General features: G+C 44.0%; 1 protein-coding gene across 2 annotated transcripts in view; it reads right to left on the reverse strand.

Moving 5' to 3' along the window:
* The window catches only part of LOC144112956 (R3H and coiled-coil domain-containing protein 1-like), a 21,436-nt gene extending 3,870 nt beyond the window's left edge, over window positions 1–17,566 (reverse strand). Inside the window, exons 1-10 of one of the 2 annotated variants that reach the window (XM_077645800.1) lie at window positions 17,465–17,566; window positions 17,285–17,367; window positions 16,842–16,988; window positions 16,565–16,759; window positions 14,726–15,497; window positions 8,400–8,490; window positions 8,247–8,328; window positions 7,994–8,061; window positions 6,617–6,712; window positions 3,738–3,878 (exon numbers count right to left, since the gene is read on the reverse strand). In XM_077645800.1, the coding sequence (XP_077501926.1) occupies window positions 3,738–3,878; window positions 6,617–6,712; window positions 7,994–8,061; window positions 8,247–8,328; window positions 8,400–8,490; window positions 14,726–15,497; window positions 16,565–16,759; window positions 16,842–16,988; window positions 17,285–17,367; window positions 17,465–17,488 (1,699 nt within the window). In that variant the 5' untranslated portion in view covers window positions 17,489–17,566. The remainder of the gene's footprint in view (window positions 1–3,737; window positions 3,879–6,616; window positions 6,713–7,993; window positions 8,062–8,246; window positions 8,329–8,399; window positions 8,491–14,725; window positions 15,498–16,564; window positions 16,760–16,841; window positions 16,989–17,284; window positions 17,368–17,464) is intronic. The other variant, XR_013310558.1, reaches the window with a different exon arrangement.
* Between the last annotated feature and the right edge of the window lie 455 nt (window positions 17,567–18,021).

The raw sequence follows: 18,021 nt of genomic DNA on the forward strand, positions 1-18,021 counted from the left end.
TAGCATAATGGGTTAATTCCCATATATGCTGAAGGTTGTTCTCTACTTCACATTAATATATCCCTGGGAGTCCTCATACCCCTCCTGGCGCAGTGGTGCAGCGGTTAAGTGGCACACCACTGCCTTGCGATGGCAGGTGCTTCCGGGGATGGGCCTTGTGCGGCCCAGGTTGCTCTTCCAGTGACCAATCATTAATTTAACAGCCGCCTGCTATGGTGGGCATTTTGTGATGATGTCACAAGGTTACGTGACCTAGGTGGCCCAATTGCCTCCTTGGTTGCTCTCTGGGCACCACCTGCCAGAGTCATGCTCGCAATTTTTCACTCGCAATGCCGAGGCAAAATTTTCTGTTTAACGGGGCCTTTAGCGCTCTCGCGTTAAAATTATCGGGGACACTTAAGCTCCACCTTAAGGGTATGATGTGACAGCATTAATGCATTACTGCCCATATATGCAGAATTGGTCATTCTCTGCTTTATAATAAATCGCTGGGAGTCCTTGTACAACTCCTGGTGCAGCGGTTAAGCGATGTGCAGTTTCAAGCACAGCCACCGGTGGGGCTTGCGAGACCGAGGTTCCCATTCCCGAGCAACCTCTCGCATTTATTTATCTGCAACCTGCTACGGTGGGCAAGTTGTGATGACGCCACAAGGTAACGTGACCTATTTGGCAGGCGCCACTTTCCACCTGTGTGCTCCGGCCACTCCGACTGCGAGACTTCAGGTCGCAGTTGCTGCTGTGGTGGCTCAGTGGTCGTGCTGCTCGGAAGCTGACCCGAAAGACATGGGTTCTATCTTAGCCAGCAGTTGCATTTCGACAGAGGCAAAATGTTTGAGGCCCGTGTACTGTACTATGTCGATGCACGCTAAAAAACAACAGGTGGTCGAAATTATCTGGAGCCCTCCACTACGGTGTCTCTCATAGCCTGAGTCTCTTTGGTACATTAAATCCCATAAACCACAAACCAACCAAAGATGCAACGTTGCAGACCAGCAGCAAAGTAGAAACTACTATAGCAGCTTTGCTCAGTACTTCCTGCTTTATTAGCAACTGTACCTACCAGAAATGCTATGTTTCCAAAGGTTTTAGATACCAATATGAACGTGAAGAACACAACACGAATGTGGCAAAAGGGGCCATATAAAAGCATCCTACAACCCAAGAAGATGCAGTAAATCTAGTAGCTGTAAATACACCAATCAGCACGAGGGTCACTGGTGGCTGCTCACACGGCACACAGCAGCGAACTGCTGGTGCTGACAGCCAAGAGCTCTCTGTATCGAACGCCATCATGGATTGACCAATGGAAGGTCCAAACCGCCAACATGCAATTAAGGCGACTAGCACAGTTTGGGACACACAGCACATGCGCTGGCGCTGTGAAGAACTCGTCACTGCAACAGTCCTCCTGCCACTTTCCCCAGTATCTGATGCACATTTCAATGGCATTAAACTGGGGCGTGCTGCTGGTTATATTTTTTTATGCCTCATTGCGTAAGATGCTTAAATGCTGCCAAGAACGGTGTCCCACATTCAGGAATCGTGACTTGCTGCATAGATGAGCGACCGAGTGAAGTTTCTTTTTTATACAGCCCCTGAAGAGCAAGGCCGGTGTGATGATGGCATGGTGGGACTCTGTGCGTATCTTCATTCCGGCCTTATCTGGGAATCTTTTGCATGGCTCTTTTGAAAAGAAGGGTGTGTGAAACCTTTGTGCCCAAACGATGGAAGTAACTACTGTAGTTGTTACCACCACAACATAGGTCTTTCTGCACTGGTCTCACTGGCATTGTTCCATTCCTTTTCCGAGTCCGCAGTCAGGTTTGCATCTCACCCTGGCCGTGATTCGGGTATTGGTCAACCCCCCAGTGTGGAGAGCATGATTTTGAAAAAACAGGTCAACCCATACGCCAGTAAATATGGTACTTCCTATGCACTGCATTGCTAAGGCACAACAGATGGGAGTGGTTAAAATGGTTACAAAAATGTTGCTAAAATGCAAACATGGCAGGTTATACAACATGAAATTATATAATATGCATCTAATATATGTGACACAATCCTATAGCAAGGCCAACCAACAAGAAATGGCATGTGTATGTGGTTTTCAAGAAAGCAAGCTCAGCAAGTGTAAGTATAATAGTACTACAGCCTGACTGCTGCCCATGTGAAATGCTTTAATGCACTGAACGTCAGCTTCAGCTCATCCGTTTGGACCGGCACCCCTGCCCTGGGAATACATACTGCTCTCTCTCCCTACTATTCTGACACTGCCCACAAAATGCTGGAACATCTTTCCTTTTTCTTCACTTTATACCTGTGCAAACCAGCCAACAATGAATTTCAGTTTGGTTGGTTTATGGTTTAATGGATTTAATGTCCCAAACAGACTTAGGCTATGAGGGGTGCCGCAGTAGAGTGGTCTGGACAATTTTGACCACCTAGGGATCTTTAACGTGTACTGACATTGCACAGTACACAGGCCTCTAGGATTTTGCCTCCATCAAAATTGAAACCGTCTTTTGAGTCAGCAGCCCGTCACTATTACCACTGAACCACCGCGGCGGCGAATTTTCGTTTGGGCTCAGCTTAAACTCAACAAAAGGTTTGAACACAGCCCAAACAGAACAAAATTCGCTCCAATGCTGAAGTATGTGATAGAATTCAACCAGTTCATGGCCTCTGTAGAGGGAAAAATCGTTTTTATCTCATGGACACCACCCACAGTAATGTAACCATGGGAAAAAGCCTGCTTAGCATCAGCACTTTGTTTTCACATCTGTCTGAAGCAAAAGAGCACGCTGCCAACCTTTCAAAGCAAATAGCTTCTTCCCTTACTACAACTTGCAGGTTTGACATGGCATCTTCTGCTATCACCAATTCATCAAACTGTAAAGATATGCGCACAGCTAGGAAGTTGGTTGTACTTTCTTATGGCATATAAAGGTGCACTAAATAGGATTCTGAGCTCGTCTTTTTACCGCGGGAACCTGATCTGCACGCTCTGAGCATTCTCCAGCCTTTTTTTTTTTTTTAACACCTCGGATAGTAGGAGGAGTCAACCAGGGTGTGGAGTGCCTTTCAGCCAGTCGCATGGCAGTTTTGGTTTCGCTTTTATTTTGTTTTTTTAGGTTTCCGTGAATAGTTTCAGTCGCAGACAACATAGCCGCAAATTAGGCCCACAGAAATAAAAATACGCATGAACTCTTTGCTTTCGCAGATCACTCCGTGTATTGCTATGTGTCGCTCTGCTGGTGGCAGAGCGGCAAGCTGCCACGCGACTGGGTGAAAGGCTCTCCAAGCGTTGGTTGACTCCTCTTACTCTCGGTCAGTTAAAAAAAAAGGAAGGAGCCAGGATGTTTAATCCGATTAACAGGGAAATCGCACACAGAAGACAATAATTTGAAATTTCTAAGAATGCTCGGAGCGTGTAGACCAAGTTCCCGCGGTAAAAAGGCGAGCTCAGAATCCTCTTTAGTGCACCTTTAAGTGGACCTCTCCTCTAGTAAGTTTCACATGACGTTCTTTTCTTTACTGCACTATAGTGAACTCATACCACCAATATTGACAGTATTCTCAAGCTACATGGCTGAAGTCACCACAAACACAGACAGCATCCCATCTGTAGGAATTCGCAGCCTTGCTTTCTAATAAGCTACCAATTAATAACAACCTCCTGTATTGCAGGCCACACTTCGAGCCATCCAAGAAAGCGTGAAAAGGCTGGGTGCACGTACCTTTAGCTTCTAGCAAAACCTGCCGCTCCTTCTTTCGTTGCTCAGCATCCACATTCACCCGCATCCCAAGAGCACCACTCACCAGGCGGCGTGCCACAGAGGCTGAGGTTTGTGGTCGAGGCTTGTATGGCATCAAAAGCTCTGCATTAAAAACAAGTGCCCATTTAATAATAGATTGGCCTAACCCGTCTGAGACGTCATCAAATTCCCCCGAGTGCGATTTCATCAACACGTGTCAAACCTTCGCTTTAACCCAGCTGATATCCTCTCCAACAAGAGAAACTGTTCAATCATCTAGCATACTTGATCTAATTCTAACGTCGCACCCAGAAACCCTATCTTCACTTTTTTATTTGCCAGGACTTAGTGATCATTCAATAATCCATGCCACATTTTTCAGTCACCTGCCCAAACCAAAGAAAGTAACCAAAATAATCACACTTTACGATAAAGGCGATTACACTAGCATTAACCAAGAACTCGAAGCTTTCTGTAGTTGGTTCCTAATCCACGTTGAACAAGGCACTCCTGAGACTAACTGGGCACTCTTTAAAAACAAAATGCACAGCCTCATTAAAAGATACATTCCTACAATTACTGTAACTGAGCGCCTTACATCACCTTGGTTTAATAATTCGCTAAAGCGCCTTAACAACAAGAAAAAAAGGCTTTTTCGATCCGCTACACGCTCTAAGAACCCGAACACATGGAATAAATATTATGAAGCTGAAAAATCTTATACCTCAGAAGTTCTCAAAGACAAGCATTCATTTTTTTCATCTACACTGCCCAATATGCTACGCACCAACACCCGTCAATTCTGGAAGTACATCAATCCTAAGTCGAGCGATACGATAACCCTTTGCGACGATGATAATAATCCAATCGCGGCGCAAGACGTTGCAGAAATCTTAAATTTAACCTTTAGCTCTGTTTTCACTCGCGAACCAGATCGTGACCTTCCTGTTTTCCCTTCCTTTGATTTCCCGTCCATGCCTGATATTACTTTTGACCCTAATGGTATTGTAAAACTTATAGACTCTTTTGAAACTAACGTCATCTGCAGGTATTGACGGCATTAACACAAAAATACTCAAAAGCACGAAGCATACTACTAGCATCATACTGTCTCATATTTTTCGCCAGTGTCTTTCATCAGGTGTCATACCACATGACTGGAAAGTGGGCAAAGTCATTCCAGTCCCAAAAAAGGGCCCATCGTCTTCTCGTCATAATTACCGACCGATATCCATCACTAGCATTCCTTCAAAGTTAATGGAGCATGTAATATACTCGCATATTATGAAATTCCTAGTTTCAGTTAATTTTTTTCAGCCTGCCCAACATGGCTTTCTAAAAGGTTTATCGTGCGACACTCAGCTAGCATTGCTTGTTAACGACTTAAGCTCTAAACTCGACCTTAACATTTCAGTTGACGCTCTGTTCCTTGATTTTGAAAAGGCCTTCGACAAAGTTCCTCATAAGCGGCTCTTTCTAAAACTTTCACGCCTAAATCTTAATTGCTTTGTTTTGGAATGGATTCGGAACTTCCTTACTAACCGACAGCAGTTTGTTTTCGCTAATAAGCGAAAAATCTTCTTATGCTTCTGTTCTGTCTGGGGTGCCACAAGGCACCGTCCTGGGGCCCCTTCTCTTCCTTATTTATATTAATGACTTACCAGCTAACTTGTGTTCTAACATGCGCATGTTTGCAGACGACTGCGTTATTTACCGCCCAATAACCAACAGTACTGACATCCATCCAACTCCTACAATCCGACATTGACTGTGTAATAACCTGGTGTAACGAATGGCTACTGTCTTTAAACGCGAAGAAAACATCTCTCCTATCCTTTCATCGACGTCGCTCCCAACCTACTTCAAGCTACTCAATCTCCAATTCCGAAATCACTGCTGTAATGGAGTATAAATACTTGGGTGTTCATTTAACCCGCGATCTCAATTGGTCACATCACGTAACGCAGATTATTAACAATGCTAATCGTGTTCTCGGTTATTTTCGCCGAACCCTTCGCCTAGCTTCTCCATCAGTAAAGTTGTTAGCTTATTTAACATTCATTCGTCCCTAACTTGAATACGCATGCGCGGTTTAGGACCCCTATCAAAGTAACCTTTCTAACTTACTGGAAGCAACACAAAACCGCGCAGCAAGATTCATCCACTCGGCCTATTCCTATCATGTAAGTGTCACTGAACTAAAACGTAATGCTCATCTTACTAACTTGGCAGACCGCCGTACTATTGCAAGACTATGCCTTTTTTATAAATTTTACTATCACCCCATGACCAAGTCTATTATCAGCCCTGCCCACCGCATCTCCAGCCGCACGAACCACCGGAAGGCCGTTTACCCTCCCCCTGCCCGGACTAGTGCTCACCTGTCATCATTTTTTGTCCGCACTGCAAAGGACTGGAATGACTTGCCCAACACCGTCGTACTTCACTCCGACCCATCATCATTCAAAAAATCCATCGAATCAACCATGTGCCCTGAATTCCACTCCCTCATGTAATACCCCTTTAATGGAGCCTTTGAGGTTGTAATAAATAAATAATGGCAGGAAATTGCATGGATGTGGTGGAAATTATGATTATGCTGCACGGGTGTCTTTCAAGCCTGTACACAAATCTTTCACACCAAGAGTTCATGCTGTTGAAAAAGTGCATGCACAGAAAGCGTGCTCACATAATGAAGCAAGCTTCTAAAGAACTCCACATTTCCACTGGAAGTCCCAATACTCGCTGCTACATGTTTTTATCTTTCAATGTTTAGTTTGCGGCAGCCAACCTTCAAGTTTTCCCCACACAAGCAGAAAAGGAAGAAAGAGAAAAAAAAAATTAACACAAGTGTAGCTCACCACTGCAACGCTTTATCTTCAACTTGGACTGTTTGGAGGCCTCAGAAACATGCCTCAACTTCATGAGTGGGTTTTGTAGGCCAAGAGCTTCTGTTGCTGAAAGTCAAAGATATTAAGATTCTCAAAGATATGTAGCTGTCTTCTGTGGCATGTGGCTGCACTCGGGTGAAAGCTGATTAATATTTACTCCCTTGACTGAAATCAACCCTACGTTGAAATTCCTACTAAATACATTGGACAAGCATCGCTTCCACTTTGTGTTGATCAATTTTGCCTTGCCCTGCCCTGCCCTTTGCTAACTCTTTTCATTAGGGTAGTTGCTAGAGCAACTGTCCTGGAGAGGCAGTGGTCGTATACTGAACCCCTGACCAGGACAGCTTCCTCTCAACTGTGAAAATTCTGAGAAAGCTGAGTAGCTTTCCCATCGCTGTACTCGCATGGATGCTAATGATTAATTGCCCCCTTAAAGGAACAATGAGGATAACTCCATCTATTTACTGTTCTCTGTAAAAATTGGTTCTCTGGCTCTTTCTGCCATGTTGATGTCTGTGCAGTAGCAAAAGATACATTTATTACCAAGAAAATTGGATTTAAAAATCCTCCCACCAGTCGATTGAAACTCGAAGATGTCTTTACCACAAAGGATGGGTTGCCACTGTTTCCAATGAATGGCAGTGTAGCACTGCCTCTAAGATCTGCGCCAAAAATTCGGTGTCTATACATGCATTTTGCTTGCGAAATGGGCTGGTGATGGCAACACCTGTATTTCATTTTTCAGTCTTTTCTAATTTATAAAATCTCCATTTTTGGTGAGAGTGGTCTCCTTGCAATTAGAATTAGGTATCCTATTGATACAGGTCAAATTCTGCTTGTCCACAGTGTCCCTTTAGCAGAAATTGCTCCATTTTGGGAAATCCCCCAAGTTACACTGGAATAACATCATTCCTGCTTAGAATTGTTGATCGATTCAGCCTTGCCCTATATGCTAGTGATCCTGGTGAGCTTAGCCAGTACAGCAACTGCCCTGGACAGGTAGGTGTTGCAGGTACATGCCCTGGATAAGGGCAAACCTTTTTCAGGGAATATTCTTACAAATTTCCTTTGTAGCCGTATGGCAGCGCTCACGTGGACACCAACGCATAATTACCCCCTTGATTGAAAGTCAAAGGCAAAACCACCAGGCATTTCATATCCTTTGAAACATTGCTTACATCAGTGCAAAATAGACAGATGGCAAACAACTGTTCAATGCTCACTGTACAGCAACTACGGCACCTCCACTGCTATACTGCTCATGTAATGTCCCAGATCGGGTCCTTTGAGGTATCAATAAAAAAAATAAATACTGCATATTCCCACTGCGCAACCAGAACTCACCAGCAAATGGACTTGAAAATATTGCTAGTGCATGCGTGTCATCCACCCATCTTATGCTGAACTGGTCTCTGGAAGACAAGCCAAACCAGTGCTCCACATTAGATTACTGTAAATTTTATTGTTTTAAATGCTAAAATAAAAGATTGAATGCCTCTCATCTTTCATTATGATGCAAGATGCCATGCCGTCAGCAGTTCTTCAAGAACGTGAATAAACACGGCACTTTTGCCAGTTACAAAGCCAGTGCACTTACTTGCTAGATGACAATGCCGTCACAAGGTCTTTCGTTTTAAATTCAGCAGGGAAGTTATAAATCTCAAGGATGTGACCATATTCTGCAAATATACCACACGAACATTACACAATAATGCAAAATATTCACACAGAAAACAAAAGGAATGCATACCTGCTTCTGAAAGGTCAGTAATTCGGGTCTCGAACTTGCTGTAGTCAAGTTTTGCTTGATGCACTTTTATATTGCCCAAGGCCTTGGTGATCTTGATGATCAAATATGAAAATAATCAAAAAGACAAAGTTACACATTTCCATTCTTCTTATCACAGACCACTTTCAAGATGGTTGTGCAAATAGGCATAACCATCTTAAAAACAGAGATCTCTTAATAGGGCAAGATTCTCACTGCAACACTTGTCTTCATTAGGGTGTCACATTTGTGCACTTAAATTAAGTGTATTAGACATTTGCGAGATGAAACTACCCTACATTGCACAATGTCATGAACCAGCATGGTTTTTTTCTAACCTAGGGTCACAACCCTAGGTTAGAAAAGACCATGCCATTTTTTTTAGGTTAAAAAAAATAACACAGGTGGTTACAGAATGTCGATCAATGCCTCTGAACCTAATGGTACTATTAACAAAACAGGCAGTAGGAAAACAAAGAATAGGTTCCAAGAACAGCAGAGCAGAACAAAATTTACAGGAAGAAATAACTAATGTATCATAAAAACCTATTTCCACAAATGCAAGACGAGAAAGTGGACACGGTGAAGCTTGAATGGGCAGACTAAAAATGAAACTGACTTCAAACTCTGAGCCCATCCTGGCATCACACAAGGTATAAAGCGGCTAGTCAAGATGAAATGAAGTAACTATACACTAATGAGGTCTAAAATTTGCCTAGGTTTGAAAACGGAGAGTCAGCAGTAAGCACCGCCCTCAAGAACAGATACTATGCTTTAACCAAGAATGACGAGCGTGGTGTGGAGGCGATTAATGACAACTTTCCAATATAGTCACAGAGTGCGCAATCAATGTAGGAAGTAGGATGGCTAGGCAAGACACCAGCAAGCTCTCCCAGGCGACAAACAAGCTTATTAAAAGGGCAAATTCAGGAGATTTTAACACTGAATTTCTTTGCCCTTCCCTCTTTTTGCTGCAACATTTAAACAGCTGCAAACTTAAAACAACAAGACCCAAACTGGATTTTGACTAACAAATGATATCATGCACAATACCAGCACAACCCTTGTGGAAGCACTGAATGGATAAACTGGTGATGTAAGCAATAACCCATTTCATGAAATGTTTGAAAACCAAGTTTGTTTTTTTTTTCACATTGAGAAAGCCCCAAGAAAACAGCACTGTCGGTAGTTTGTGATGCCACAGACACAGTGCTCCCATTAAAATCGCGAAAACTGAGGTCACAACAAAACCAGAAACTTCCCAAATCATTTAAGTGAAACAGTATGCCACAGTAAAATAAGAATATTGAGAAATGCCAAAGCATGAAAGTCAAACCCTAGCAGAACTGTCACAACTGATCTGTAAGCATAAGGCCAGCAATATAAGGATGTGTGACATGGAGAGAGTTGAGCAAGCACAATAAGCACAGAGGAAGCCTAAAAGCAGCGAAGAGAAAATTAAGTGCAGAAAGAAACCTACTGACCACGTCAAATGAAACGTGAACAAAATGGTTGCAATGGAAGTAACGAAAAGAGAAACCTAATTTGAGGGAGACTGGTTACTAGAACATTTGATACTCCCTTCTGTGCCTCTAAGGCCACTACGTGAAAGTGAATGAAACCACCCTGTATTTTCTCTTTAGCAGCTATTATAGTTGTATTATTGTTTCCACAGGCCAGGTATCTCTTCATGTTTGATTTGATGCAGATAGTACGTAAACAGAGACAAGAAAGGCAACGTTGTCAACAATTTGAATAGGATAATTAAAGTAGCAGTGGGATGCTATGCAGATTTGTAGAGTAGCCAAAATAATAATACCTATAATGTTAATAGTAGCAACTATGGGGAAATGTAAATACCCGTTGTAACCGAGGAAATAATGTAAGCTTGCAAGCAATGCAATGCAGACAGTTGGAAGGACACCGGAAATATTGTTCCCAGAAACTTTGCATTCCTGTACATACACTACCCCACAACAGCAAGCATGCCAGAAGCAAAGGAATATGCTAATATACTATTTATCCATCAGGAAAGTGAAATCAGGAGCTATAACAACAGGACAACCCGCTTACTACTCATTTTTTACAAAGAACTTAAAAAGATAATTTTTAATGCAATCACTGCAATGTTGGACCTCAATGGTAACAGGCTGGTTTTCAGAAAGAGTACTCAGAAATAGACCATAATTGTGCCATCTATCAGGTTGTAGAAAAATCTGCAGAAAACAGCATGCCTCAATATAAAGCCTACATAGATCAACAAATTTCATTCAGTTACTCAACAACACAGCAAATCCATGCCATTAATCAGGTTACACAGAAATGAGTATAATGAGCCCATACATAAGGTTTTTCGTAGGTTACAGGAATACATTAGATTCTGCTGAAATGTCAGCAGTCATGCATGCACTGGATGACCAGGGTGCAAAGGAAGCATGTGAAAATCTGCTAGAAAATACCTACAGGGATTGCACAGCACATTACAGTCCACCACAGAAGTAGGAGGATGCCAACCAGAAAGTGTGTCAATGCAAGATAACCGTCTCTCCACTGTGATGGTTCAGGTTTAAGAGGTTTAACGTCCCAAAGCGACTCAGGCTATGAAGTTTGGTTTGGTTTTATGGTGTTTAATGTCCAAAAGTGACTCAGGCTATGAGAGACGCCGTAGTGGAGGGCTCCGGGATTTTTCGACCACCTGGGGTTCTTTAACGTGCACCGACATCGCACAGTACACAGGCCTCCAGCATTTCACCTCTATCAACTGTGACCGCCGCGGCCGAGATCGAACCCACGTCTTTCGGGTCAGCAGCCGAGTACCATAACCACTGAGCCACCATGGCAGCAACTCCACTGTTATATTTAGAAGACGTATTCAGGGAGTTTGAATGAGAAAAGCCAGGTATGAAAGTTAATGAACACTTTAGTAAGCCTCAATTTGCTGATGACATTGCCCTCCTTGGTAACCTGAGAGGAATCCGAACACACGGCTGAGGACCTAAGAACACAAAGTACAGAAGTAAGCTTAAAAATCAAGTTAAGGAAACAACAGGAATGTTTACCAGCATGGGAAAGAGAAAAACATTTCACGATTTGTAGTGAGGTATTGGAAGTTGTAAGGAAGTACACTCAAGGCCAAGTAGTCACTGCAGATCCAGACTGTGGGAAGAAAACCAGCAGAATAAAAATAGGTTGTAGCACTTTTGGAAGACATTCTAAGTGATTAACAGCAGCTTATCAGCATCCGTCAAGAAAAAATGTATATAATAGTTGTGTCCTACCAACCCTCACCTGTGGTGCTGGAACTAGGAGGCTAATGAAAAGGTTTGGAATGAAAGCGAACACAGCGCATTGAGCTATGGAAAGGAAAATGAGAGCGGTATCATTAAGAGGTAGAATGGGAGCACCATGGAACAAGTTAACAGCATCTCCAAGTTAATATCTTGACTGAAATTGTGAGGAGGAAATGGACTCGGAAAATGGCATGTAAAATTGAGAACAGAAAACTGACGATCTGCTAGGGGAAGCATCGATTGCAAAGAGAAGAAAAATATAGCCAGGGCTGGATGAGCGAGTTGGAAAGATGAGGTTAGGAAATTTGCTGGAATACAGCGACTGTGGTTGGTGCAGGAGAATACTAATTAAATATCAATGGGAGACACTTTTGTCTTGCAATGGACATAACTGCACTGCTGCTGTTGAAGATGTAGACAGGAAAGTCCACGGGTTTTGGCTGTGGAAAAACCTCTAGACGCCACTATGTCCAATTCCCTCTTCTCTGCACAATTCAGTTTGCCACAACACTAAAAAAATTGCGCAAAAATCAATGCTAAAATAAGGTTCTCTGCCTCATTCAAGCTACAGCATGCCGAATGACTCGTAGAGAAAGAAACCAATCCTTGAGAAAGGAAAAAACAAGGTTCACAAGTTACAACAGCATAAATTCGGCATATGTCTGTGTCATTCACGTTGCTTTCATGACATATAGGCAGCTTGCACAAAAGCTGGCAGCACTATGCTTTCTGGGTAGTCCACCATTGTACCGTCCTAGGCAGCAGCAGACGCAGCCACCGCACGTGCAACACAGCGAGGTTTACATGGTCACGTAGTGCAAGCAAACGGTACTGGCATGATGGTATACTGTTGTGTTGTGGGCTGCAACAGCCAAACCAAAAACAAAGCGCAGAAACTAAAGACAGGACAGGCTGACTGCGGATTCCTCAGGATTCCGAAGATGCACCTGCACGAGTGCAAGAAGGCAAAGGAGCTCTCAGAACGACGCCAACGTGAATGGCTTGCATGAATTAATAGACGCGAGATCGACAATTCAACCAAGTACCAAAATCTGTTAACTCCACTTCGTGTCAGATGCATACGATCTGTGACATACGGAGAGTTGGACAGTCGATTTATTCCCTTCAGCACCTGTGTTCTGACCTTGGCAAGGCCGGTAACTGGCAAAGCATCTCCGCAGGTTTTTCGACACTTGAACTTCGAATGTCGTTTTCAGCAGCGCGTAGCAGCACGAGGACAGAGCACAAAAAGACACAAAGACAAACAAGCACTGAGCTTAAGCTTCAATTTGGAGAATTGGCAAACCACTGCATTTGTACTCACAGAAAACAAAACACCCACCAGGGTTACAAAACATATCAACATGTGGTGAAAGGGAGGTGTCACAGGCAAAAGCAAAACATCGAGGAGCAGAACAAATGATATGGCCAAGATTCTATACTGATTCTATTCCGAATTAAAGTTGAAATTGAGCACTTGTTTATCTGTCTGTTTGAACTGTGTCCTTGTGCCGCTACGCGCTGCTGAAAACGATGCAACACCAACTAACCCAACAGTTTGTCCTACCTCGAATGTACTTGAAAGTTAGGAATTTCTGCAGATATTTGATTATTCTTTCTTATGCGCATACACTTTCCAGGTGAGCCGCCAAAACTTTTTGGCGATTGCAACCCCAACTAGGCCCCATAGGTGCAGCTGGGTTATACACTGAAATCCCCAAATGAGTCGAATTATCATCGTCGCAAAGTACAATCCAATCGCCCATACAGTTCTCCTAGTAAGACAGCTCGCATGAATATTGGCGACGTAGACAGGTAGGTGGCCACAAATCCAAATCCATAGCGAAGTCACCTGTGTGTAGTGTGAATAGGTCCACATCACGCTGCTTTGTCTTTTCCTCATAGCGCTGTGCCAGATCTTTTCCGGCATGGCGTCGACGCATACGTTCCTGAGCATCACCTTCCACACACATATGGCAGCACACAAGCAATCCTGTGTTTTCTTAGAGGACTGTCAAAAATGACACGGCACTTGGTAAATTCACTGAAGCCTGGCTGTGCTGCGTCGACTGCTGCCTAGAACAGCAAGATGGAGGACTACCCAGAATGCATAGCATCGCCGGCATTTGTGCAAGCACCCTATATATATTAGCATGAACAGCAACCAGCTAGTAACCTTGCCCAAAGTTTTGCTTCATGCTTCAGTTACAATGAGTGGCATATACAAGTTGTCCCACACACAAGAATAGATGCATGTGAAAAAAGAATATTATGATGGATGTACAGTCGTGAGCAAAAGTGGTATACAACACGCAGCCGGTGGCAAAGCTCGGGAAAACTGCATTTCAACGCAATCCAGCAACAGCTATCTGGGATCGAGACAATCATGGTAGTGCCCCATTTTATCAACAAGCAAGTCAGTTAGCTTGGCTGATGTGTTGTGCTCCTTCTCCCTAAACACTCCCGATGCGATAAAAGTCGCATGAGTGGTTTTTCTTCATATTTTTGTTTTCACAGCATGGTCGAAATATAGCAAGGCAACCAGTGCATGGCCGGCGCTCGCCATGCTGCGATATCGCTAGCGTAACGGTCATTCGTAGAGCGCTAAGTCGACGAACAAACGGCCATGTCTGTGGTGTCCAGTTGCGTGGTGTCTAGACATTTCACCGAACAGTAGCGCGACACAACGAAAGAAGCCGACTGACATGCCTGCAGATTTGAGCTGTCTCGACCCCTGTCGCTGCCGCTAGATGGCGTTTCAATGCAGTTTTCCCGAGCTCCGCCACAGGCTGTGTTGTACGCCACTTTTTCTCACGACTGTACGTTTCCAGCTAAACTACAGAAGGGACTAGTCCTGGTTCCAAGTTTAATCAAGGCTTGGCCTCTTTATATGAAAAATCCTGTATGACAAAGACATGTCAAGCAGTAAAATTACATGAAAGAGATAGCACAAGCAAAATGAAAACAAACTTGTCTAGTCAGGGTTCTATGGGGTATAGAGTGTGCATTTTCACTCACATTTTTCAAAACTTCTGGATCAATGCATTCGCCTGATTCATCAAAAAAGGCATCCCATGAATCTTCAGCATCAGTGCTCTTGTCACCGGTGCTTGTTTCAGCCAAGCTAGCACAATCTCCTGAAGTGTCCGCCTTTGCACTGCGCAACTGTGTGGCCCCCAATTGAAGTACAGAGAAAGGCTTTTCCAATGTTACACATTCAGATTGCTCACTAATTCCAACATTGCTATCATCAAAAACACCAGCCCCATCTTCAAGACTTGACAAATCTTCCTTCTCTTGCAAGCCTTCACATTTTGCTGTGGCACCCAGAGGCTCAGGCAATGAATGAACTTCTTCAGCATTCTCATGCATCATTTCCTCATTGTTTACAGTGTCATTTTCCTGTGAGAGTGGCAAACCCACTTTAACCACAGCTGCACTGTTTTTGGAATTTGCGCTAGTTGACAGAACATCACTGCTGCTGTCTACATAAAGAGCAGTGCACTTAGCACCCCTTTCTCTGCCGCACACATCAGCAGCTTGGAGCAGTTGTGTGGAAATTTCTGCTGCACAGCCGTGCTCTGAACTTTTATCTTCTTTAAATATACCAGCCCTCTCATTGGGATGATGACCCAGGGTGTCTGCAGTTGTCGCAGCTGCGTGGCTTTCTGGCAAAGGTTGAGAAGCCGCCATTTGCTTTTGCAGGGAGTCAGCACTTGCGGCCGTTTTCAGGGCCTCTGCTTTGCGGCCCCGTGGCACATAAAGCTGCATGTCAGGACGTCTCTGCCGCCTGCATTTTGGAAAGATCGAAGCTCACTCGTGCACTACCCTCTAGTCAAGTATGGCAACCACATTCTTAACACTAAATACAAATTTACCAATATATATGACTACCTTTTAAGTGAAGCATCTTTTTGGCAGGCAGTGTGTAGGTGCAGAGTGCACCAACATGGCGTGGTGCACATGGCATGGTGCACCACACTGGCATGGTGGTGTAAACTGAAATGCACCTCACTCTGATGAAATTTGAGACGCGACTCTTGCTGCCATCACATCATAATATAGTTTACTTATAAAGTATCAGCTGATCATCAAAATTTCACAGAATGCTAGAAGATGTGCAGATAGTATGCAACCAGAACTACGCTCTGCTTTGCAGCAATGGTGTTGCAAAGTAAATAAAGATATTCAAAGTAGGAAGCTAATCATGAAACCAGGCCAGCACAATGCTCGTACATTAGTAGGCTCATACCAAGAACAGTACACTTGTTTTTTAACGCGACAGCGTTATGGTGTTGCAGAAAAGTAGGTGTGGTTGGCGGCCAACTGAAAAATGGCATATCTCGGTGGACACCTGAACCGCGCCGTAAGGGAAGTACAATCCCTTCCCTTGCGGCGCGGTACGGGTGTCCAGCGAGAATTGTGAGACAGGCGTCATTTCCTTTCCTTAAAACCAATTTTCATTTCATTTTCCTTCCCTTACGGCCCGTTTCGTGTGTCCACCGAGATATGTGAGACAGGCGTCCTTTCCTTAAGAGAAAAAGTTTTGACGCGTATCACATCGACACTTGTAAAACCGATGTGTTCAGATTTAGCTCGTTTCGGTCTAATTGTCCAACGGGCCACGCGTCACGCCGAACGGGCGATGGCGTTCCGTGCACCCCTTGGCAACGCTGCAACACGCTGTCGCGTCTCACTCTTAAAGACGAAGCTTAAGCGTCCTCCAAATTTTTTTTATGCTCTCACCACTGTCTGCCATGGCAACATCAAACATTGATTGTCATAAAAGCAGTGCTGAAAGTGGACTAGTGAACGAGAACTTCCTTCATAATGTATGCATGAAGAAAGAAGTTTTACCGTGCTGGTCTTGGAGCTGGCGCTTCCATTTTTTTACTCGCTGGTCTTGAAGCTGGCGCTTCCATTTTTTTACTCGCAGGTGGCGGTCTCCACAAGCTATGCGAAAAGAAATCCACTGGGAGTCCTTTCTCTCGACACAGCCTTACAGCTACCTTGCGTACAGCTTCATCCAAGCAGTAGCCGCTGTCAAATGCACTGCAAAGAGATCATCTTGTCAACGGGACGCGAGATTTTGCGGTACAGCGAAATAAAGGAGGTAAGGAATGGTTCAGTTTACAAAATCAGCCGCGACTTCAGGCACACCGCAGTCCTCCGAAGCTCGCCTTTCCCCAATGAGAAACTGCAAAGATCTTCGAAGTTTTCTTCAACAACCTTATGAGTCAGGAACCTTTGGTGTTTTGGCAGGACTGGGTACAGCAGCACACTGCAGGGTAAAAAAAAAGCAAGCCCGACGCGGAAACGCATTACATTGTTGAATGAAATGTCACGCAAGCGCCTTCAATGCAAGGACGACATGCTTCAAGACGCTTTTCATGGCCGCTAACAACAAAAATTTCCTCCAAGTGTCAGACGCACCTCACAACGATCGCAACAAGTGCCCTCCTGCATATGGCACAGGGCCATACAAGAGCTACCGACAATGCAAAGTACAATGGAACAAAAACTTAAGAAAAAAACATTAAACGACTGTAGCAGAAAACGGACAGAACTACACATTACCTGTTTCGAACGTCAGCTTGTACAAAATTTGTAATCTCCTCGAACACAGTTTTCACAAAGACTCCGTCTCTTTCGCCGCCTCTCTACGCATAACGATACATCGATCAGGATTCCAAGAAGTTAGCATCGACCCCGCTTAGCGGACAGAAACACCTACAACATACGGCGTTCCAAACCAACCTGATAATCGGCAAGCCCGTCCATGTCTAGCCCGCTAGAACTCACGCTGTCCGGCGTCTACCGTGCCATACACTACTAGGTACGCTTTTATCCACCGGAAGTGCCGGAAACAGTTGTGCGTAACGCGCAACCACACAAGACCAAGGCCGTGTTTGGATGCGAAAAGTACTTTTTCTGTCTAGGCTTTCGGGTTAAAAAAATATTTATTCTTCGCTGCTGCTGAGGTAATCGCGCGCGAGAAAAAGTAAGTAAAGTCCGGGTATGGAGATTTTTTTTTTTCATAATAACTCCAGTCAAATCCCGCAATGCACTTTTTAAAGGTAGAACCACTGATCTCCACTAGGGGGCTGGATGCCGCATCGGGCGCCCGAAAGTGAAGCCACAAGAAGTGAAAATCAGTGCTTGAACAGATAACTGCGCCTTCTATGAGCTAAGACTTCAGTTGTTTCTTGGTCGGCCATGATAAACTTAGTAAAAAATTTCAAACCGTTTTATTGCCGCAGGTGGCGCGACAGTTTTTAAATTTTGAACCAAGGAGGCACGGAGTTTTGCAATTG

This window comes from Amblyomma americanum, chromosome 1, assembly GCF_052857255.1.
Source record: "Amblyomma americanum isolate KBUSLIRL-KWMA chromosome 1, ASM5285725v1, whole genome shotgun sequence".
NCBI lineage: Eukaryota > Metazoa > Arthropoda > Arachnida > Ixodida > Ixodidae > Amblyomma > Amblyomma americanum.